This window comes from Mytilus trossulus, chromosome 4 (genome assembly GCF_036588685.1).
Source record: "Mytilus trossulus isolate FHL-02 chromosome 4, PNRI_Mtr1.1.1.hap1, whole genome shotgun sequence".
NCBI lineage: Eukaryota > Metazoa > Mollusca > Bivalvia > Mytilida > Mytilidae > Mytilus > Mytilus trossulus.
Window position 1 is genome coordinate 89,562,239 of NC_086376.1, and position 24,095 is coordinate 89,586,333.

The window sequence follows — 24,095 nt, forward strand, 5'->3', positions numbered from 1 at the left end:
TTTTACATGGACCTTTACTAAATTTCCGGGCACGGTTAACAACATTTCCGTAAAAATGAGGATGTGCTATCCCGTTTGAAATACGTTTTCTAAAGGTACAACCAAACTTCAAAACCAAATATTTATATCTATAGAAAAATTCAGTAAAGGTTTTAAGTAATTTATGGTAACGATATCCCTGGTTTAATAATTAACCAGTATACATACGTTGTGTTCGTTAAAAAAAACCCGGCCACAACAGACACGGGCATAGCGAACAAGATGGGGATCCAACTGTTTTGAGAGTATTATAATTTGGACTAAAAAAATCAACAACTTTATAGTTTACACCTGCAGTGAAACATATAAAACATAGTGATTAAGTGTTAATGTTGTCTTGTTACACCACTGCTCCAGTTTAGGATTCTACACTCAAAAACATGTTTAACCAATCCAAATATACATGTGCCTGTAGTCCAGTGGTTGTTGTTGGTTAATGTTTGTCATATCTGTTATTCGGTATTGTTTTGTTATAAGTAAGACCAATATTTCTCAGTTTCAATTAGATTGCATTTTTCATGTCAAAGCTTTTAATTGCCGACTTTATCGTTGTTGATGAACGAACGATGGATTATAATTGCTTAGTACATCATTTCGTTTGAACTCTTATGCATGGTTGTCAATCACACCACATGTCATTATTTTCCCCCAATAATTTCTTAAATTACTTGAAAACTGATATAACGACAGTCCTGTAAACATCGGTAATAAATTTGGAAAACTATGTTTTTGTTATGTTTATTTGTCGCATTTAATAAATTAGGTACAAATATTGACATAGAACTGTCTTTATATCTCTCTCGGAAAATGTAAGTTTAAGTTCTGTTATTACTTTTTTCGGTTCTTATTTGCAGTTTTGTTCAATTGATTTGAATATTTACGACATGTCGGCCGAAAATATTTCGACGTTTGGATCTTTGCATATGCCCATTAAACGGACGTCGATTGGAGAAGCTAGAAATTTGAATAGTTTAGAGAGGCCAAATATTAGACGTCGATTAGAGGGACATATCATTGGCCGTCGATTTGGAAGGTTATTTTATTGTGACGTCGTCTAGAGGCCGGACGTTGATCTGAGTCTTACATATATAACTTTGTTAAATGATTAACTCAAAACTCAAACCTCGTGAAGTTAGTTTAAACGGAATTTGTGCCACTATTGAAAAAAATAAAAAAATATGCATAAAACGTACACACATTTTATTTGAAAAAGTAAAAAAATCTACGGATGGTTGATGTCACTTTATGTTATCACACACTTCTTGTGTTCTTCTATTTTCTTAATATCCTGTAAAATAAAAATAATTCTTGTAATTTAAAGAGAAAGGGAACTTTTGTTATATACAAATATTATAGATTTTAAGCACTTCTTCGTTTTCTATTTTAATACATCATATCTTAATTATGTCGGTATAAACTATAAATGAATATGTTAATAAAATGTTTGCTTAACACTTACATTTTGTTGAAAATAAAGAAATTGCTGTACCTGAAAATTTACCTACTGTAATCGTTGATTTGAATTATAAAGTTCTTCATTATTTTTATGGTAAATAATATGTCTATCTCAAAAACAACATAATAATAAAAACCAGTTAATATGAAAGCTCGAACGATAAATATGTTGTTTCATACAGAAATACTCATATTATTTATTAAAAAATAAAGTGATGTTTTTTATTTTTTCCAATTCGGAGATATACGAGGGCTGCTGATAATATCTAATCTGATGAATAATGAAAACCTACCTCTAAGACTCAATCCTGAACTAGATCTCAATCCTGAATTAGATCTCCATCCTAAACTAGATCTCCTTCCTGATTTACGTCCCCATCTGTCAAAACTTCCTAATCCACTGTCTAAACGTCCTAATCCACTGTCAAAACGTCCTAGTCCACTGTCTAAATGTCCTAATCCACTGTCTAAATGTCCTAATCCACTGTCTATACGTCCTAATCTACTGTCAAAATGACTGCTTCTGTATGGATCATATGTAGCTGCTCTTTTGTGTCCTACAGGAGTTATTACTATTGTTATATCTTTTCAGCATAAGTTAAAGTCTAAGTTAAGATGACGCGATATTTTGGTGTCTTAAGAATACTTATAGATTATCGAAGATCATCACAACACAATAATAGTAAATATGGAATATCGTCAAATTTGTTTTAAGCATGCAAAATATTAAGTAAATAAAACAAAACATCATTTATTTGACTTTCACTGTTCTGCAGAATTAAAACTTCGATACAATTTGTGAAGTCCTATTTTTAGAAACATTTTATTGTTTAGAGGTGGGGTCAAATCGGGTTTTCTATGATTCAATATGGTTCAAAATGTAATTTGTAGACATTTATTGTAAAAACAAATATATCATAAAATACACACAACATTGATATTTATTTTAACTAGATCACAAATCTGTCAAAAAGATGCAGTTTGGGTAGACGAAAGTTGAAACCCTTATGGCAGTTTATAAAGAATAACAAAGGATATATGTGAATCTGCATCTATAACAATTTATACAGTTTATATAACTTACTTCGATATCCGCCATTTAATCCCCCTGACAGTCTTCCACCATTCCAACCACTGTTCCATCCATTACTAAGCTGTCTACTATTCCATCTACTTCCCAAAAGTCTGGATCCCTGTGAACCCAATGATCGTTGAGTATAACTGTTAGCAGTGGCTAAAGTAACCAGCACAGCAAATATAACAACAAAAGCGAAGCTATTCATGGTTTCTGAAGAAGAAAAAATGTATCAAAATTATTTTATCAAATTTATTTTGATTAAAACTACAACATATGTCTTAACGCTACAACAGGGAATATTTAAATCAATAATTGAAAAATTTTGCATTGCTACATGTATTGATATGATACAAAAAAAAAACACGTGTTTTTAATTCATTGATTATTCGAAAATGTACATGAAATTTAGTAGTGACTCTTTTCACAAAACAAATTACGATTTAAGTTGATCGTAAGATTTAATGATAAATGTATGAGAGAGAAAATACAATAAAAAAACGATACAACAAAACAATGCTTTAACAATGCCTTTAAAATTTAAAATTTATATATCTGCAAAGTTATGACATTTTATTATTTGAAACACTTGTAAGTCAGGATTACTTTGTCTATATAAAAATTTATAATATGATCGAAAAAGCTGAAATGATGAAAATTTTAAAAATAGATATAAAAAAATAAAGTAAAAAACTCACCTGGTTTTTTTTAAAGTATTTGTCGACTGAGACCAGATCTGATAGAGGGCTCTGATATAGCAATCTGCTTTTATACTATTTTTATCAGGAAATACTTCTAGCTGGGGATTTTTTTCAAACCCAAACCACACAAGTAAACTACGTAGGTTTATAAACAGTTATATGTTTTAAGGTTAACACTTTGACCAAGATGTCAATGTCATTGGCTAGTAGATATTTTGTCTTTTATGTTAAATTTATTAGCCCATCTGTCATATACAAATTACATATCAATCATTATGCATTCAGTTTTAATATAATGGTTAAGTATAAACAGTTAAATTTCAAAGATCAGTATAAAAAATATAGATATTTTACTTAATGTCTATTACTTTTTCCCTCTCTCAAATTTCAATAATTTAGCAACAAAAAATCGAAAGAATACGTTAATATTTATACTATGTTTTCTTTTAAACTGAAAATAAAACTGATTAATCATTTTCTCACGTCACTGTATTTTGTTTTGCTTATGCCAAAGCTCTTAGCTTGGCGATTTGAATGTGTGTATTGTTATGGGTTTACTTTTCTACATTGGCTAGAAGTATAGGGGGAGGGTTGGGATCTCATATATATGTTTAACCCCGCAGCAGTTTTGCGCATGTCCTATGTCAGGAGCCTTTGGCCTTTAATAGTCTTGTATGATTTTTAATTTTAGTTTGACGTCCATTATCACTGTACTAGTATACTTATTTTAAGGGGCCAGCTGAAGGACGCCTACGAGTGCTGGAGTTTCTCGCTACATTGAAGACCCATTGGTGGCCTGTTGTCTGCTCTATGGTCAGGTTGTTGTCGCATTGACACTTTCCCCATTTCCTTTCTCAATTTTATCTATGATCAGAAAATTTAATAGAAGATCGAAACATAAACAGAATAATTGAAAGAGTCATTAATATTTATTCAATCTTCTCCTCTAAATAACAAACCTCAAAAAATTGAAAACAACATTTTGAAACAATTGGAATAATTTTTCTTTTAAACAAAAGGAGTATGTTCAGTAAGACCCTATTTTGGCCCCATAATATAGCAGTTTTACAAAATTGTTAAGAAGTACACTTTTAGTTTTTTTTGGAAGGTATAATGCCTCTTCTACATTAGTATGGGCTGTTTTTGGCATTACGATGCACATATATCGGGTACTTGCATCATCAAGTCATGCTTACTAACTGAAATCTTTATAATTTCTGCATTTCTGTTAAATTTTAGACGGTTTCCGTCTTAAATGAAAGTGGCCGCAAACGTGTTCATGCTTGATATTGAAATTTAAGTTGTGTTTAATCACAATACATAACATATATAAAGGTCGAAGAAAAACACCGATGCTGCCACTTTCATTTTTGGCAAAAACCATATGTCAGTTTCTGTTTTTTGAAAGATTTTTCATATTTAAGCTTGTATCGGAGCGTTTAAATGAGTGATTCAATAATTGAATCAATTGAAATAGACATCTAAGTGTTTAAAAAGTGTCCAAAATCTTTCGTAAGATGAACTTGAAATTTGAGGCCAAAACCGGCCCTTACCGGATCTACTCCTTTGGGAAGTTTCCTATCATCTTATTTCAGAGCATGTGTTTTGTTAGTTTTTTTGTGTAACCGTTTGGTTCGGTCTCATAAATCTTGCATTTTTCAAGTGATTTTTTTGTTTGTTCGTATGGTGTGCTGTTAGACAAAGTCCAAGATCATGGAAAGGTTGGGCTCTCACATTTAAAAAAAACTACATTTTATATGTGGCGAAGTCAATATAGGAGCCTGTTCCAAAGATATTGTGGTTTTATGCAGTTAATCATAATTGCTTTGTGTTTATTGATACATTTAAACTATGTCATACGTAGTCTTCCTTATCATTATTTGTGAATTGATGCCATGTATATTGGTGATGTTATCCATTCAAAATAAACATAACAAATGGAACAATTTTTCGTATTCTTGTTTTTCATTTCTGTGTATTTGCTTTGTCTATATAGTGGTTATATGTCATTGTGTTGTTTTATATCAACATAGTTAATTAAATTTTTTGAAGTGGTAAAATTTCATTGCACACTGTTGACAACTGTAATCAAATTTTGACATTTTGACCTATTACATGTGGTTGTTTTGTTCAATTATTGTTGACAATATAATAGAATTATATTTAGTTTTTTTATCAAATATAATTTTAATGTAAAAACTTCTTAAAGAGCCAAAACTGTGTAGTTATAGACGAATATAAGACCGTAAATGTTATAGCTGTTTTTAATAAGTTTAGTATAAGTAAACGAGGACCGTCCTTAAATTGTCTACACAATTACTTTGTTATAACTAGTATGTGATATATCGTTTGTTATTTTCTACAGTAACAGTTTCCAAACTTTATCTTTGTACCTACCACCGAATGTGTTTGCTAGTATTTGATTATATTTTGACAAATTAATTAATATAATAATTGTGATTCCGTTAAGATTTTTGTATCTAAATATCTTATACAAAAAGTTGACATGATTATTTTATGCAATGAATTTTGTATAAATTAGATACATATATCCTTGAGCTATATTTAACAGACTTTTGACTAGAATAGATCAGTTGACGTCAAAAAGAAAAATATTGTCAATTCAATGACATTTGTTACTTTGCGTCACAGAATAAGTCAAAGTATGATCACTATTCATGTCTTATATACCCCTCATACCAGTTCTTATCCCCTACTTTTATAAAAAAAATAATAAAGATACAGTAGAAAAAATTAACAAGTAAACTGAGTAAAGATTAATTTTACATGTTTTCTTAGTTGTAGGAGGTTTCTGCATACCCGGTACGTTTTGTGAACGTGAATCAAACTTGCTAAGAAGTTGATTATAAAACACTTTGTTTTATACGTTAAATGGAAAACACATATGTCAAAACGGGTTCAAATTTCTTTACGTAATTGTTTACTAAAGAAAATCTTACATTAGGTACGGGAACGATGAATATCTCAGAGTCGTTAAACCTATATGTATTGTCTTGAACATATTTATGTATGTGAAAAGCTCGTATTTGACTATGCAGTCAGGATAACACGAGAGTTAATCTTGAATGCACAGGTGTAGGATCATCAATATATATCATGTATATCATAGATTTGTTGGATTTTCTTGGCATTTGAGCTAGTGCATGGTTCCGATGAATACATGTCATTTCATTATAAAAAGAGCAACGAAAAGTTAATGTCCTAATGTCATCTAGAAAATTGGTCTTCACTTGTTTATTTTCTGATTGTAGTTGTTCTAAGCTAGGTCTTTGGAAATGTAACATTTCTGAATGTCTGACTAAATTGAAGCATGATCTTAGGAACAAAAATAAGTATTGTTATTTGCTCTTTGGTCGGGTTTTTCTCTCTTTGAATAAAGGCAACAGTAGTATACCGCTGTTCAAAAGTCATAAATCCATGGAGAAAAAACAAAATCGTGGTAACAAACTAAAACCGAGGGAAACGCATTAAATATAAGAGAAGAACAACGACTCAACAATGAAATGAACTAATCATCAGACAAAATCCCACGAGAATAACAAATATAACATCAAAACCAAATACATGAATTTGGGATAGACAAGTACCGTGACACGTCTTATCGCAATGTGAATTTACACATTCCACATTTCCATGCTCAATTTTATTTGTTAAAATCTCACATCTAAAAAAATGTTATTACTTTTGATTGAATGAACCCCTTAATAATAAACTCATCATAGATATCAGGATTAAAATTTTATATTCATTCCAGACGCGCTTATTGTCTACAAAAGAATCCTCAGTGGTGCTCGAATCAAAAATGTTAAAAAGGCCAATTTGAGTACGAAGTTGAAGAGCATTGAGAACCAAACATTCCTAAAAGTTTTGCCAAATACAGGTAGGGTAAACTATTCCTGAAATAGAGAAGCCTTAGTTTTTCAAAAATGCAATTTGTTGTTAACAATTAATTCATAATTATGAACATATCAATGATAACTCAAATCAACACAGAAGTGCTGACAACTGCGCTGGTGATATCCTCGGGGAAATAAATCTCCACCAGTAGTGGCATCGACCTAGTGGTTGCAAATAAACCTATCATAGATACCAGGATTAAGATTTAATATTTACGCCAGTCGTGCTAATAATCCACCAGCTGCAAAATCGACACAGTTTCAGTTGAATAAAGTTTAAAATTTTATAATTATCTTCGTCAAGTAAGCCTGATGCCAAATTGTTAAAGCCAAGGATGGGAAATTACAACAAAAATGAAAAACAAGAATAAAACCTGGAATAAAAACAATTATAGCTAAATAAAATATCGGTCCGTTCATAATCTGGAGGTTGAAACAATAGTTTTGTAATAATTTATTTTTTTACGGAAATAACAGGGGCAAAAGATAGCAAAAGATTGTCAAATTCGTAAATTAAAATTAAGATTTCAATTGCTACTGCAAAGCCATAAAGGAATGACAAAAAAAAAAAAAAAGTCTATAAAACACAATATATAAAGGTAACGATAATACGAGAACGACGTTTATATTATAACATGTTAAGGAACAACATGCATTACATCAAATAAAATGTTTTTGTTTTAGATTTTAATAATAAGGAGCTGCTTCAAATATATAATCTAAAATCACACGTATATATTCGACATTTTGGTCGTTAGTCCCAATTAATTTATCGTTTCGGAGTGTGTACGATTCTAAGTTACGACGTACTATTTTCAGAGTTACACATTATGATTTAGTCATTGTTTGTACTGTGACTGCTAACGACCTTCGCGTTTGGGTGTGTTCGATGTGCATTCTTTAAGTGAACAGTAAAATAACAAAGCTACCAAAACTAACAAACTCCATAGAAAATCAAAACGGAAAGACCCTAAGCAAATAGCTAATACACATCAAACTAATGAATAATATTAAATACATCGATACTTTATATAATACAAAAACAACATTTGAATGATTAGCTATACAATATAAAGCATGCACTTTTGAACAAACTAATTTTAACTTTATTACGTTCTAATAGATATTGGAAGATGTGGTGTGAGTGCCAATGAGACAACTCTCCATCCAAATTACAATTTAAAAAGTAAACCATTATAGGTTAAAGTACGGCCTTCAACACGGAACCTTGGCTCACACCGAACAACAAGCCATAAAGGGCCCCAAAATTACTAGTGTAAAACCATTCAAACGGGAAAACCAACGGTCGAATCTATATAAACAAAAGTATAGATACTAACACCTTTTGATTTTGACTTCGTAAATTAACAGAATGACTTCTGAATTGTTTATGAATGAAACTAAAGTTGCTTAAACAAAATATGGAAAATACTTATTTGTTTATATTGGTGCGACATAATGTAAAGAATACTCCAGATTATAATGAATATTAAAACAAATATATATCAAGAGAACACAGAATGTTTTCACTAAAACATCAAATTATTTAAACTTCATATTTCGATAAATATTATGCCTGTATCTACCTACAGTTACTGTGAATCTCTACATATTTTTTTTGGAAGGCTTTGTTTGTATTAGTTTCGCCGAAATTAAATTATTACTTGCAATAGTTTTACTTTCATGTAAAATAAGTAAAGTGAGGGCGTAACCTATTGTTTGTAATTGACATATTTGACCATAAAATTACTTAAGCGAGTGACATTGACATGTTGTTCATAACCTTCACAACCTGTGATGGTGTAATAAAATAACCTACGTAGTTCAGTTGTTTTATTTTAAGTTTTATTATTCCCCAATTTATATTTCCTTGAAACAAAATAGTATAAAAGAGGAATGCTATCAGAGTTCTCTATTCATTTATGTCTTACAAGCCATTCAAGTACATCAAAGACTAAAAGACAACCATGTAAGTTATATATTGTTTTGTGTTTTTCATATTTTTCTATAACTCTTTTGAATTTAGCTCTTAAATCTGATTTGGTATTGTACTTGATCAAAAGAAAACTTTCTTTTGTGTTTCAAATACATCTAAAAGATGATCAAGAATGTTGTCATAACACTCTGCATATAAAATAATTGGAGGCATCAAAGCCAATAGGAACAACTGTTGTCAATTTGGAAACATACATAATGCCTTTCATACTAAGCATATACATCTTTTACTTGATTCATAAATGAACTTATTTTTCTCATTGGTTATCATTCCTATATTCCTATATCTATTTTAATAGAAAACCCTTTTAAAAAGATTCAGATATTATAACAGATATATAATTCGCTTTTGAAATAATGGGATAGCAAATAGGACGCCTCACTTTTATAATATTCACGATAAAAAAAAAACGTTAAGCATACAAGACTTCTTTATCATAGTTTCTTTTATGTAATAACGCTGAAGTATTTTCGTTTATTTTACAGAAACCATGAATACATTAGCAATAGTTATCGGGCTTGCTGTGTTGGTTACTTTAGCTACTGCTCGCAGTTATAGTTCAAATCAAGGATCATGGGATGGTCTGAATAATGGCTGGAATAGTGGACGTCTGACTAATAGATGGAATAGTGGACGTTTTACCGGAGGTTGGAATAGCGGACATCTAGGAGGTGGATTAATTGGCGGACACAGAAGTAAGATTTTACAAATGATATGTCTAATCACCAAATATAGTTGACACATATCGTTAAGTTCTAATTATATTAACTATTGTTAGGGCTGGACATTATAAGTTCAATGTTGGTTATTATTTAACAAATGGGGTATGTCATTGTATATACTTCACTCGTATGATTATCTCCTTAAGAAAGTGTAGCTTTTTGAACGTTCGGCACTTAACAATCAACCAATCAAGCAACAAGATTTTACTTCTATAAACTGTTCGTTAACTTTTTTCCCCTAAACATTGAACATGTAAAGATTCCATTGCCAATTAGAATCAAAAACATTGTACATTTTAACGTCTTTTTTCATAGCATCAACATACTTTTAAATATATCCCGGAGATATATAATGATAATAGACCAATTATAACAATAGTTATTATTTTTCAGGATACAGAAGAGCAGCTGTTGCATACGGTTCAGTTGATCCATACAGAAACAGTCACCTTAACAGTGGATTCGGACGTTTGAACACATGGAGTATTAATTCAGGGAGGAGATCTAATTTAGGTTGGGGATCTGGTTTAAGATTGAGTCAGCGAGGTAGGTTTCGATTTTTATTGTATCAAATGTAACCCGTATATCATTTCTCTTATTATGTTAAATATTATGTCAAAATTCAACATTTGTTGGATAACTTAGTAAGACATAGATGTTAGACTAACTTTATAAATGTAATAAGGGAACGTTGCCATAGATGTTACACTGAGTATATAAATATAATAAGGGAACGGTGCCATGATTTAATTTTGTCACATTTCAGTAATGTTTTACAAGTTATACACATTTCAATTATCCTAATATAATATACCTCAGGGAAATATAAGAAAACCTATCAACAACTTCAAAAAATAAATCTAAATACTGAAATCCTATGTAAATTACAAAAGAGAGGTACATAAAAACCGTCAACTTGTGACGTAATACAACAAAGTAACAAGTAAAAACGAAATCAGCTGTGTTATTCCTATAAGGCAGGCATTGTCTGATAAATTTCCACAAGCTTTGGATTGGATTGTTTTCCCTAGTTTTCGGTTTTCTAATTTATATATTACGTTCTGTTTTCGACTTATGAGTTTTGATATCTTAAAGATAATTTTTATCCTTTCTTTTTCCTGACTTGGTATGTGCATTTTGCAAAAAAAACCTCGGTTACATTCACTTGATAACGAATTAACAATAAAAGAAACTAACAAGCAGATGATACGTCAACATAAGTGGTTCGTACTGGTATAATATAAAATAAGGTTGCAATTTTGAGAGAGAAAAAAAACCCTAGTTATAAACAGTTTTTTTCTTACGAAGCCTCTCAGAGTTTATATCAATATAATACAGATATGAAGTAACGTTAGACCATATCGAATATAATGAGCAGTTACATTTATTTTATGCGTACATTATAAAACAACAACGCATTTTTCTTCGAATTAACTTTAAGAACTTTTATTTTACAGGATATTGAAAAAAGAGGAGGATATAAGAAGAACATTACAACATCTGAACATTACGTTAATCATCCGTAGATTTTTTTACTTTTGCAAATAAAACTATAAATATGATACGCATTTGTTCAGTTTTTTTTATAATGCTAAACAAGCATTTGAAACTACATAACACGTAACTGGTGTGAGCTATTGGCCGTGGCTATACATATTCATATGAAAAAGACACGCAAAAACAATCATACAAAATCATTCGAAGTTTCTAGAATAACCTTCAATTGGCATATCATAACAATTCAAAAATGAGAGACAAGAATAAATAACTACCTGAAGAGCTGTGTATGGATGGATGCTAATTTTTGAAGGCCGTTCGGTGGCCTATATTTGTTAATTTCTGTGTCATTTGGTTTCATTTGAAGAGTTGTCTCATTGGCAATAAATACCACATCTTCTATTTTATATTTGTGATAAAAAACGGGGGGCTCAAATAAATAATCAAACCTTTTGTGAAGAATTTCGGACCTCTGCTTTTATATTAATTTATAACTTGAGGATTAAATTTCAAAAGTCAGTCATTGATTTTTTTTGGTACCGAAAACACGACTTCTGAACTAATGATAATATACATGTATCATGTACATCATCGCAAAACGTTTTAGTAACTTTTGTTTCTCATTGCTCTTCACTTTCGTACTTTTTTTTTTTACCTTTTTTACCTTTTTTTATTCGATCGTCACTGATGAATCTTTTGTAGACGAAACGCGCGAGTGGCGTTATAAAACTATTCAAAATATCAATTATGTGGTCATTTTTATAAATTTCCTGTTTTCAAAACTTTGAATTTTTCGAAAAACTAATGATTTTCTTATCCCAGGCATAGATTACCTTAGCCGTATTTGGCACAACTTATTTGGAATTTTGGATCCTCAATGCTCTTCAACGTTGTATTTGTTTGGGTTATAACTATTTTGATATGAGCGTCACTGATGAGTCTTGGGTTGTCGGGGTTTTGTCTCTTTTCCAGATTTCCTATTTCCTTCTCAATTTTATCAGATCGATACAAAGAACAAACAAACTGACACAACCACTACAAACACTAAAGACAATAGAACAGATATGAGATATGAAGGTATTTACAGAAACCTACTTCGAAGTCATTAACAACTAAAAAAATATGTGTAACTAATACTTAAATATATATACCAATACCGATGGACTTAGTGTAAAGACGTCATAATCTGTCAGATTATATGTGACTTTGTCCAATAACAGAATAATCATCGACAAGATTTTAAGCTTTTTAAAGCTTCTTTCAGTACATTTATTATCCAAGGAAGAAATCAAATGAAAAAAGAGTATGCAAGAAAAGAATATATATATTTCACAAATGATATCGGATATGTTCTTTACGTCGTAACTACAATCCCCTTCCCTTTCATGAATTTGACCTACCGAATTAGACTATTTACCGGATTTGTAATCGCATAAGCAACATGACGGGTGCCACATGTGGAGCATGATCTGCTTACCCTTCCGGAGCACCTGAGATCAGCCCTAGTTTTTGGTGAGGTTCGTGTTGTTTATTCTTTAGTTTTCTATGTTGTGTCATGTATACTATTGTTTTTTCTGTTTGTCTTTTTCATTTTTAGCCATGGCGTTGTCAGTTTGTTTTAAATTTATGAGTTTGACTGTCCCTTTGGTATCTTTCGTCCCTCTTTGAAGATGTCTATTTAATGATGTAAACAGGTTCAAATATGTATATTTGACTAACATTTCACCAAAATAAAATTAAATTTTGGACAAATGAGATAGGATCCACTGCATTAACTTAATTGAATCTTTAACATAATACACATTGTGTATGAATGATTTTCTCGAAAGTTATCTGTTTAGATATGGCTTTGACTCATTATAGATATAAATAACAAAATCTGCAAAGGTTTAGTATGGCATTTTATTTAAAAGTTGTACATCATACGCTGTACCTTATCCCTTTTCGACTATAAAGGTAAAAAGGGAAAGTGTAACAGTCGTAGTCATTCGCCTTAACAAAATAAGCAGAAAATATAAAAAGAACATTCAATATAATAAAGATAATAATGTCAGTGCTAAAACTTTATATGATCTCAGGTGCACCCAAAGGATATGAATCACGCTCCACACGTACCTAATTATAAGTGATCGTTGATATCTAGACAAAATGTCTTTGATACAAGGGCCGAATGATTAAAAAAAGCCAACTGTCTATTACGACCTGAATTTTGTGCCCAGTTTTCGGTATTATGTAACAAAAATATACAGATGCAAAGGAAATTTGAACGCAAATATGTTAAAAACACAATCTCGACAATTAGTGCAGATAGCCAATAACGTCAGATTACTTCTTGGTCGAAAAATATATGTAAAAACGATAGATTAAATCAAACAGCAGGAATGATTATTTATAGGGAAAAAGATATAGTGGCGATAATAATTTGTCGGCTTTAGACGGATTGTTGAATACAAACTAACCCCGTATGAGAATGGGAAAGGAAGTTATTTACATTCTTATACTTCACTTTGTGGATAAACTAGGACATGTTGTCAAATTCAATGATTCATTGAATTTATTTCCGGGCACGCATACAAGTATTTTTTTTTATCTAATAAATCAACAGACATTGTGTTTATAACTTGTATTCATGATCAATGAATGATTGACGACACTAAAAAATGTTAAGGATGAAGCCAAGGGTTTAATAAACAGGCTAATAATGTGCATTAAATTGTTTAGGACTTATGTAAAGGTTGGATAAGCATCGGTTGCAATACACATGTAGCTATGATTTCAAACGTAGTTTGAAAGTAGTTACATTCGTGAAGTACAAAATTTTCGTGGTTTTAGTGGTTTGCTTTATCCACAAATTCAAGTGTCCAACAAAATATAACATTTTTTGTCAAATTCCTGACGTAAAGTGATCCACATGTACATTTGATTACATGGATACGGTCATTTAAGCCAACTCTCTAAGAACTAGATACACATTATTTGTGCAACAACAGATCGGATTTAACCAATGTTTTTAAAAAAAATCTAGCATGTGCGACTGCTTACATCTTAATTCTCCGTCGAAATAAGTTTTGATCGATTAAATGCAGATTACCGGTGATGATATAAAATACTAAAGTGTTTATATTTGCATAATTCACGTTCGAAAAATAAATAATGATTTAATTTTGGCTTCCGTTTTCATTGATAATAATAAATTTTACAACTCAAAGAACATTTGTAGCATATTTTCATATGTTTGTGAAGTCAGATGCTTATGATCTAAGTAACAACTTTTATAATCGTCAATCTGTTGACGAATGGATCACGAGCATAATTTCTTGTTCGTGTGTACAACAACTTATCTTTTTTAAGCAGAATATTCCTTCAACTAAACAAATATGTAAACATAGATATTTCAGCTTACTTTCGAGAGCAATCATTTTATTAAAAATATTTCGAATTATGTTAGTAAAAAGTGAGTAAAAATAAGCACCCCTTTTTAGCAGTGTCCCACAAATCATCATTTAACCACACATGAATAATATCACGAATATTCGTTTTCTAAGTCTTCAAATTCGTCATTCGAACTACGACTTTACGGGTCTACGGACACTTTTGCTGAAACTGTGGCAAATGGTACCAACTAATAAAAAAACGTATATGTCATCTGGTCTATGGTTGATAGCTTTGCGACAATAATAAAAAAAAAAAAAACAACTAACGCCATGGCAAATGTCAAGCGACGAAAGGGAAATAACACTTACAACACATTACACAGAGAAAAATATATAGATCAATACAAACCGCATCATATACCAGAGATAAACTGTTTTTGAAGGATATGCAATTAAAGTACCTAAGCCAAAGCACATGGCATTTTCAAGTAGCAAATTTCTACTTTGACATTAACTCATTAAAACAAAAACGACGAACTACATAACATATCACTGATCAACATCGTTTGCATCAACAACTTCCATATAATGATTCGGATCTTCAGACTCCTCAGCATGTTCAAATTGCCTGTAGCCTTCGCCAATGTCAGCTTGATTTCGGCACTGTACAGATTGGTATCTACAACAGAGATAATAATATGTATATTGAAATTTTGATTTTGATCATCGATTGTTTAATTGAAATACCCAAAGGGAGTGAACATAGCAAGATAGCAGTTGAAAATCATAAGTATAAAAAAGCAACGACTAAACACAAAAGTAAGGCACAAAAACGTGTATATGGAGAATTTCAAAACTCAACCAATCGGGTTCTCTAAGAAGTTACGCAGTTCCAATGTATCTTGTTAACTAAAATATCGCTAGGGAAAGGTTTTTCTATATCAGAATATTTTTTTTTTACAAAGATGAAAATTCAAAATGGAAAGTCCGAAATCAAATTTCGAAATTAAAAGCTCCAAACACACCAAACGAATGGATAATATCTGTCATTCTTAACTAGGTACAGACATTTTCTGATGTAGAAATAGGTTGGTTTAATCTGGTTTTAAAGATTACGTTCATAATACTGGTATGACAGTCGCATAAAATTCCATTATATTGACACTGATGTGTGAACAAAAAAACCCAAACAGATTTTCGTTTGTTTGTGTGTTACATATTTGTTATATTGCCCCATTAATGGGAATTTTGTGTTTTGGTTTGTGTGTCCGTCTGTCTATTAGTCCGTTCGTTCCGCTTCATGTTAAAGTTTTGGTTTCAGTTGTTGGTCGAGGTAGTTTTTAATGAAGATGAAGTCCAATCAACTTGAACGTTAGTATACCTGTTTTTTATGATATGATCTTTTTAATTTTAATGCCAGATTAAGTATTTTATTTCATTTTCATGGTTCACTGAACAAAGAAAATGTAAATCCGGACGGGGCATTCGTGTACTTGGGACACATTCTTGTTCGTTCAGTTTTGTTATATAGATAAGACCGTTAGTTATTTCGTTTGAATTGTTGAATTTTCATTTCGGAGCCTTTTATTGTTGACTGTGTAGTATGGGCTTCGCTCATTGTTGAAGGCCGTCTGGTGACCTATAATTGTTAATTTCTGTGTCATTTTGTTGTGTTGTGGAGAGTTGTCTCGTTGGCAATCATACCAATTCTTCTTTTTTTTTAAAATAGATAGAAGTATAAAAAAGGGGTACCACAATCAACAGTGTGCTACATGTACAATCGTTATCACTATAGAAATAAACTAATGTATAACAAAGACAAACAAAAAAAATAATCACATAAGCACCAATAAAAGACAAGAATGCAAATGTTTTACAATGAAACAATAACACATTGACGAGATGTATGATTACAAAGGACCGTCATTTGTAACAAGGAAATACCACAAGTCATATAAACAAATCCCATTTAGCACTGAAAGATTTATTTATGAAACGATCTACTTTTTTTTTATTGTACTCTGTGTGTTATTCTTTGGTGTAAATTAGAGCAATTAAAAAGTTAAGTCAGCGACAAAATTAATTATGACATACATTAATTTGTACAACCCCTATACAGTTATTAGATACAATAAAGTACTTTCAAGACATATTGATTTAAGATTTATTATGTTAACAATGAAGTCAGTACCCTGGAAAAGGTTTTGAAGCAATTAAAATTAAAATGTTGTCAACTTATTATCCTTTGATGAACCTCATGTATTGTACAGTTCGCTCACATTCTGTTTTAAGAACAGGCGTTCTCTCAAATTCTGTTTTAAGGTCAGACAAACATACATACGATTTTACTGTATAATTTACTGTAAACATGATAATGCAAATTGCAATTCAACAACTATAAAAGAGTAAAATGACAATATAGCAGAATTCCTGCAAAGCAAATGTTCAAAACAATTCCAAGGTAAATCCATTTTATCTTATGTTTCTATAGCACTACATCTGTGAAGAGGGGCACGGTAGTAGTTCCTGGCCCGTAGGGTAAATGATATTCCTTTTAGAATTTTCCCAACTTTTTATCACTGCTCAAAATACACATTTAACATGACTGTTTATTTTTTTAACGAATACAAATATGATATAACGAATGTATTGCAAATGAAATTCGAGGCTTTAAAATATCAATTGGCTTATATAAAGTAGTTCAAACAGAGTGTAATTGGGAACAACATTCGAGTTCATGTTGATACGATGTCGATAAGATCTGAACTATTGTAAACATATCACATTTGCATGCTTTGCATGGCTTAGTTATAAACAAACCCCAACGAGCAAGCCCGATTTAAATTCATATAATATAAAATAGTTACCAAGATTATAATGTTAGACGTCAGACACGCGTTATGTCTATATAAGTAACCGGAAATTTATAAAATTACCATAACATTGATATTCAGGTCAACATCGAAGTGCTAATTTTTGGGCTAGTGATACCCTCGGGGATAAAACATCCACCAGCAGTTGCTTCGAACCAGCGGTTTAAATAGTTATCAAAGGTACTAGGATTATAATTTAATACGTCATACGCGCATGCGTCTTCATAAGACTCATCAGTGACGCTCAGATCTACAGAGTTATAAAGCCAAACATGTACAAAAACGAAGAGCATTACGGACCCTAAATTCCAAAACAGTTGTGATGTATACAGTTATGGTAATCTTTTCCTAGGACATGCAAATCCTTAGTTTTTTCGAAAATTCAATGTTTTGTAACAGGACCATAATTTTATCAAGAAGCTTACCTAGCCTCTGTTTGCACTTTTTGGATGGACTTTGCGTCTAAAAATATACAAAAAATATATTTAAAAATATTTTTAAAGATAATACCTTGACGATCATTATTTTGTTTTGGAAAAAAGTATTTGTAATGTCTTATAAATCCTGATCTAGTGTGCTGACAGACGGGGAACATAGAATGAAATGTCTATAAAACAACACTATTTAAAAACCAAATAAGCAAGTATATATATCAAAAAGGAGTGACATGATTGTCAATGCGACAACTGTCCACAATAAACCAAAATGCCACAGAAAATTAAAACTATAGGTCACCGTACGGCCTTCGACAATGAACAAAGCTAATTCTGTAAAATGACCCTTAAATGACAATGTAATACAATTCAAACGAAAAAACATACGGCATTCTTTATATAATATATATAAAAAATGAACGAAAAACAAATATATAACAGATAAACAAACGGCAACCACTGAATTAAAAGCTCTTGACTTAGGACAGGCACATACATACATAATGTGACATAATCAGAATAGAGTTTTGTAAATTGCCTCTGTCTCTATATATACCCACAGACGTCTTTCGAAAAGATTTGTTTGATTTTTAAAGTATGTTTCAATCTTTATTCCCTTCAAAAGTCCAATTACTAAAACGCATGTTTTTTTGAATTATTCAATTGTTTGTCCTTTTTTGATACCAAAAGTTATGGTCGATGCCAAAGCTGGTTAACGTTTAATCCCAATAGATATTGTCTGTTTTTCTCTTTAATTTATATTGATTACGGTAATCCATGGTTTAAAGATGCACTCGATTATGCTAAAATGTTATGTGAATCTGGTTTATAGGTGCACTCGTTTATGTTTTTATAATGTTATATTATTTACCACTAGTAGTACATTCTATAAAGATATTCCTATTTCACTCATTGTCATATAAAGGAATATAAGTTTTATTAAATGTATACTATTTTTTTCGGATAATACAGTGCACATTTTTCAGCCTCCTGCTTCCCGGACAGTTGGTTTAAATGTAAACGGGAATCCACAAGGAAATTGTAAACAGGAAATATTTGGAATAAACAAGTATCAATTTAAAAAAAAATCCCAATAGATATCACCAGGCTAGTAATCCGCATGTCTGTGTTGACATGCATTGTAATTGATATGATCATAATACAAAAGTTTCAAAATTTTGGTCCTCCATGTTTTTCAACTTTGTACTTTTTTTTTACCTTTTTGAAGTATTTTTATTCTAGCATCACTAATGAGTATTGTGAAGACGATACGCAGTTCTGGCGTACACAATTTTACTATTTGTGTCTTCGATGAGTTCATTTGTGAACTGTACGAGATTTGCCTGAACTATGTTTTTATTCTCTTGTCTTATACTTTTGATGGCGTAATGATCACGAAGAGTTGACTTATTTAAAATTTAGTTTTTCACATAGGATATGTTATAATAAACAACAATAAGGTAAACTTATATATTGTAGACGTTTTTTTACATCAGTTTCATAGACAATCATGGAAATGTTTCAAATCTCCCTGTTTTCCTCTAATGTGACATCATATTATTTTTACATATCATAAGAAATACCACAACTGTCATATGTCGAACAGGATGTACTTACCCTTCCGGAACACCTGAATCACTCTTGTTTCTTGTGGAGTTTATGATTTTAAGCCTCAGTTTTATATTTAGTATTTTGTAGACTTTTGGTGTACCCCTCGTTTTCCGTTTGTGGACATCACATTGTCGGTTTCTTTTCGAATAATGAATTTAGAATGTTTTTTTTTTCATATTTCCTACTTTTTTTTCCTTCCCTTATCTTGTTCTTAACTGACGATTTCAGTAACCATTGGTTGATTCAATCTTTAGACTGTTAATTTGTGACTATATACATGTATAACTGTTCTTTATATGTTTTGAAAATAGACTCAGTACGACTTTATCCACAGGACAATATAACGGATTTACATGCATTGTGGATGCTCCTATCGTGTAGCTGTTTGGTCTCGTTTGATACTGATGATTCTTTAATTTGAGTATTGCTGTTCGTTCACTAATTATCATACAATTATAGTAAGACCCGTTTGTGGATAGTCCGTTAAAATTTGATTTCTGTTCTCCTTTCTTAACAAAAATTGCTGCAATTATCCCTACTTTTTCTTAGCTTTTGTCTATTTCAGTTTATTTACTGGCATAATATAACTAATACACACTAATTGATACATTAAAAAGTTCTATTAGATGTTAAATAGAAATACGCAATATTTCGCTAAACAAATTAGCTTCATCAGGCGTGTGCATCTCTCAAGGTGACATCGGATGCATGACAAAAACAATATTTTGTAGCCTAATCTATACAAGAGTTGAGGGACAGTGTTACATATTGATTGGGGCATAACATATGTTTGTAGCTACAACTACATAAAGTTGGAATGAAAGTTTAACACATTCATAGATGTTCGATTAATTTATGAATTTTTATAAATTAATTTGTATGATTTCAAGATAATTATGGTTTTGATTTGCTTTGCAATCTTTTTTCGTCTCTCTCATTGAGTCCATCAGGTTCAAGAGTTCGTAACTGGTGCATCCAAAATCTCTCTCTTTTTTGCCTACCTTGTGTATCCCAATTTTGATTTTTCTCAATGTATCATTTTCAAAATCATGTCTGCTCTTAAGAGGTGTCTTGTAATTGGACAGTTCATTTCTTTTGTATAATATGACCGATGGTTATTAATTCGGATGTTAAATGGTGTTTCTGTTTCACCAACATATTGTAATTTGCAAGTCCACACGTTAGAACATAAATGCAATTTTGCGTTTTGCAATTTGATGTTATAAATATGTTGTAATTTTTCTTTGTGATTGTGCTAATGAACTTGGTTTCTATATTGGCGACTTTGCAGCACTAACATTTGCCCCTTCCGCATTGTTTATATCCTCCGATTGTTGATATCTCTCGTTTAGATACTTTGGATGATACTAGAATATCTTTGAGGTTTTTTGGTCTGCAGTAAGCCATTATGGGAGGTGATGGAAAAATCTCGTTTAAGGAAGGATCATTTTTAATAATACGCCAGTGTTTGTGGACAATAGATGAAATATTTGTCAGATGAGGATGAAAGCTAACAACAAACGGGATTTTATTTGTCTGGGCCGTCTTTTCTTTGTATTCAAGTAGGTTTGTACGTTCTTTGTCGTTTGCTTTTCCAAAAGCTTCTGAAATACTTTTGTTCTTATAACCTCTTGTTTTGAGTTGTTGTCTGAGTTGCCCTAAACGATGGTTTAACTTTGATTCCGATGAGCAAACCCGTTTAAACCTGATGGCTTGGCTGTACGGAATGCTCCGGGAGCAATGTTTCGGGTGACAACTCTTCGGAGAGAGAAATTGGTGTTTATCAGTTTTTTGTGGTGTGAAGGTCTATTGTCATAACTCCTTTTTTTAAAGTTATGGTGGTGTCAAGAAACGCAATTTTCTCATTTTAAACTTCAGATGTGAACTTTATCGATTGATAAAAGTTGTTACAGAAATCGAGAAATTCTTGCAGGCGTTCTGCAGTTTCGTTCCATTTGATGTCGATGTCATCAATATAACGGAGCCAAGACAAGGGTTTGTATGGTGCATTCGAAAGGATGCGTTCTTCGAGACTCCCCATGAAAATGTTGGCAAAAGAAGGTGCCATTTTGGTTCCCATACTAGTACCGTCAACCTGCAAGTAGTGCTGGTCGTTGAATACAAAATTGTTGTTTTCAGGCACTAGTTTCGGCAACTGAACCAGTCTGTTGGGGGATGTGTATCCTTACGATTGTTTCATACCTGTTCACAAGCGACCATTCCTTCATTTTTGGGCTTCAAAGTTATTGTGAAAATGCCTATTCTAGAGGTGGCGTGAATTAGATGTGGATACTTAAAAATTCCAAAGATCTTTTAGAGAACATACAATCTAACTCTCTTTCATCTTGTAACAGTATTAAAACATTTGACTTTTCTACTCTTTAAGTATTCCTTATTCCAAACTAAAAGACAAATTAAAAGAGTTGGTATTACTTTGCTTCATAAAAAAGAATGGCCAACGTAGATACAAGTATCTTGTCTTAGGGAGGGATAAGTCCTACTTTGTAAAGAATCATTCTGATTCAAACAAAAAATTCTCTGAAACCGATATTATCAAGATGCTTGACCAACATATTTGTTACGTTCGGAGGACGTGTTTTTCAACAGACTGTCGGCATCCCAATGGGAACAAACTGTGCCCCTCTACTTGCTGACTTGTTTCTTTATCATTATGAGGCTGACTTCATGCAGGAACTTCTTAAGAAGAAAGATAAGAAGTTAGCAATATCCTTTAACTCTACTTTCCGCTATATAGATGACGTTCTTTCACTAAACAATTCAAAATTTGGTGACTATGTGGATCGCATCTATCCCATCGAATTGGAGATAAAGGATACTACAGATACAGTTAAGTCGGCTTCATATCTTGACCTACATCTAGAAATTGACAATGAGGGTCGGTTGAAGACAAAACTTAACGACAAAAGAGATGATTTCAGCTTTCCAATTTGTGAACTTTTCATTTCTAAGTAGCAACATTCCAGCAGCACCTGCATACGGGTTATATATCTCCCAATTGATACGATATTCCCGTGCTTGCATTTCCTATCATGATTTTCTTGATAGAGGGTTACTGCTCACAAGGAAGCTATTAAACCAAGAGTTCAAAGTGGGGAAGTTAAAATCATCCCTTCGTAAATTTTACGGACGCCATCACGAGTTGGTTGACCGTTATGGAATAACCGTTTCACAAATGGTATCGGATTATTCCTTTCGTCGTAACTACAATTCCCTTCCCTTTCATGAATTTGACCTACCGAATTAGACTATTTACCGGATTTGTAATCACATAAGCAACAAGACGGGTGCCGCATGTAGAGCAGGATCTGCTTACCCTTCCGGAGCACCTGAGATCACCCCTAGTTTTTGGTGGGGTTCGTGTTGTTTATTCTTTAGTTTTCTATCTGTTTGACTGTCCCTTTGGTATCTTTCGTCCCTCTCTTTTATGTACAAAGAAGACACATCCATCGATACCAAAATTGTGTTGTTTGGTAAGGGGTTTAACGAATTTTCTTCAAATAATCTGTAGTATCTTGAATGTAAGATGGCATTATTCTAACATGTGGTCTCAGATGGTAATCCACGAATTCAGATACTTTTTCGGTTGGATGGCCATTTGCAGATACTATCGGTCTTCCCGGAATCCTTTCTTTATGGAGTTTTGGAAGCAAGTAATATCGACCAGCTGTGCACGATTTTTCAGGGCGTAGATAGTCGTACGTGTCGTAATCAATATGTTTTTTGCTGTTCATGTTTGAAAGGACTACATTCGATGTGTTTTAGTTATATTCTTAGACATTTATATAATTTTAACTCAGTAACTGTATCAGTTTTCACACACTGATCCATGACAACAGACCTTCACACCACAAAAAACTGATAAACACCAATTTCTCTCTCCGAAGAGTTGTCACCCGAAACATTGCTCCCGGAGTATTCCGTACAGCCAAGCCATCAGGTTAAAACGGATTTGCTCATCGGAATCAAAGTTAAACCATCGTTTAGGGCAACTCGGACAACAACTCAAATCAAGAGGTTATAAGAACAAAAGTATTTCAGAAGCTTTCGGAAAAGCAAACGAAAAAGAACGTACAACCTACTTGAATTCAAAGAAAAGACGGCCCAGACAAATAAAATCCCGTTTGTTGCTAGCTTTCATCCTCATCTGACAAATATTTTATCAATTGTGCACAAACACTGGCGTCTTATTGAAAATGATCCTGCCTTAAACGAGATATTCCATCACCTCCCGTTATGGCTTACCGCAGACCAAAAAACCTCAAAGATATTCTAGTATCATCCAAAGTATCTAAACGAGAGATATCAACAACCGGAGGATATAAACAATGCGGAAGGGGCAAATGTTAGTGCTGCAAAGTCGCCAATATAGAAACCAAGTTC

General features: G+C 32.0%; 2 protein-coding genes across 2 annotated transcripts; one reads left to right on the forward strand and one right to left on the reverse strand.

The window, feature by feature from the left end:
* Positions 1-1,224: 1,224 nt before the first annotated feature.
* Positions 1,225-3,404, reverse strand: LOC134714289 (uncharacterized). The gene is made up of 4 exons (XM_063575525.1): positions 3,268-3,404; positions 2,579-2,782; positions 1,788-2,051; positions 1,225-1,327 (listed from the first exon to the last, which is right to left on the reverse strand). Exons 2-4 carry the CDS (start codon positions 2,775-2,777, stop codon positions 1,320-1,322), a joined length of 471 nt encoding a protein of 156 aa, XP_063431595.1. The 5' UTR covers positions 2,778-2,782; positions 3,268-3,404; the 3' UTR covers positions 1,225-1,319.
* A 5,587-nt stretch (positions 3,405-8,991) lies between these two features.
* LOC134714290 (uncharacterized) lies at positions 8,992-11,469 on the forward strand. The gene is made up of 4 exons (XM_063575527.1): positions 8,992-9,156; positions 9,669-9,878; positions 10,299-10,451; positions 11,363-11,469. Exons 2-4 carry the CDS (start codon positions 9,674-9,676, stop codon positions 11,368-11,370), a joined length of 366 nt encoding a protein of 121 aa, XP_063431597.1. The 5' UTR covers positions 8,992-9,156; positions 9,669-9,673; the 3' UTR covers positions 11,371-11,469.
* Positions 11,470-24,095: the final 12,626 nt, after the last annotated feature.

Coding starts and splice junctions, on each gene's coding strand:
- LOC134714289 (XM_063575525.1), bottom strand. CDS start 2,777: ATGAATAGCTTCGCTTTTGTTGTTATATTTGCTGTGCTGGTTACTTTA. Junction 2,052..2,578: donor ATTAAATGGCGGATATCGAA/GTAAGTTATATA, acceptor TAACTCCTGTAG/GACACAAAAGAGCAGCTACA.
- LOC134714290 (XM_063575527.1), top strand. CDS start 9,674: ATGAATACATTAGCAATAGTTATCGGGCTTGCTGTGTTGGTTACTTTA. Junction 9,879..10,298: donor ATTAATTGGCGGACACAGAA/GTAAGATTTTAC, acceptor ATTATTTTTCAG/GATACAGAAGAGCAGCTGTT.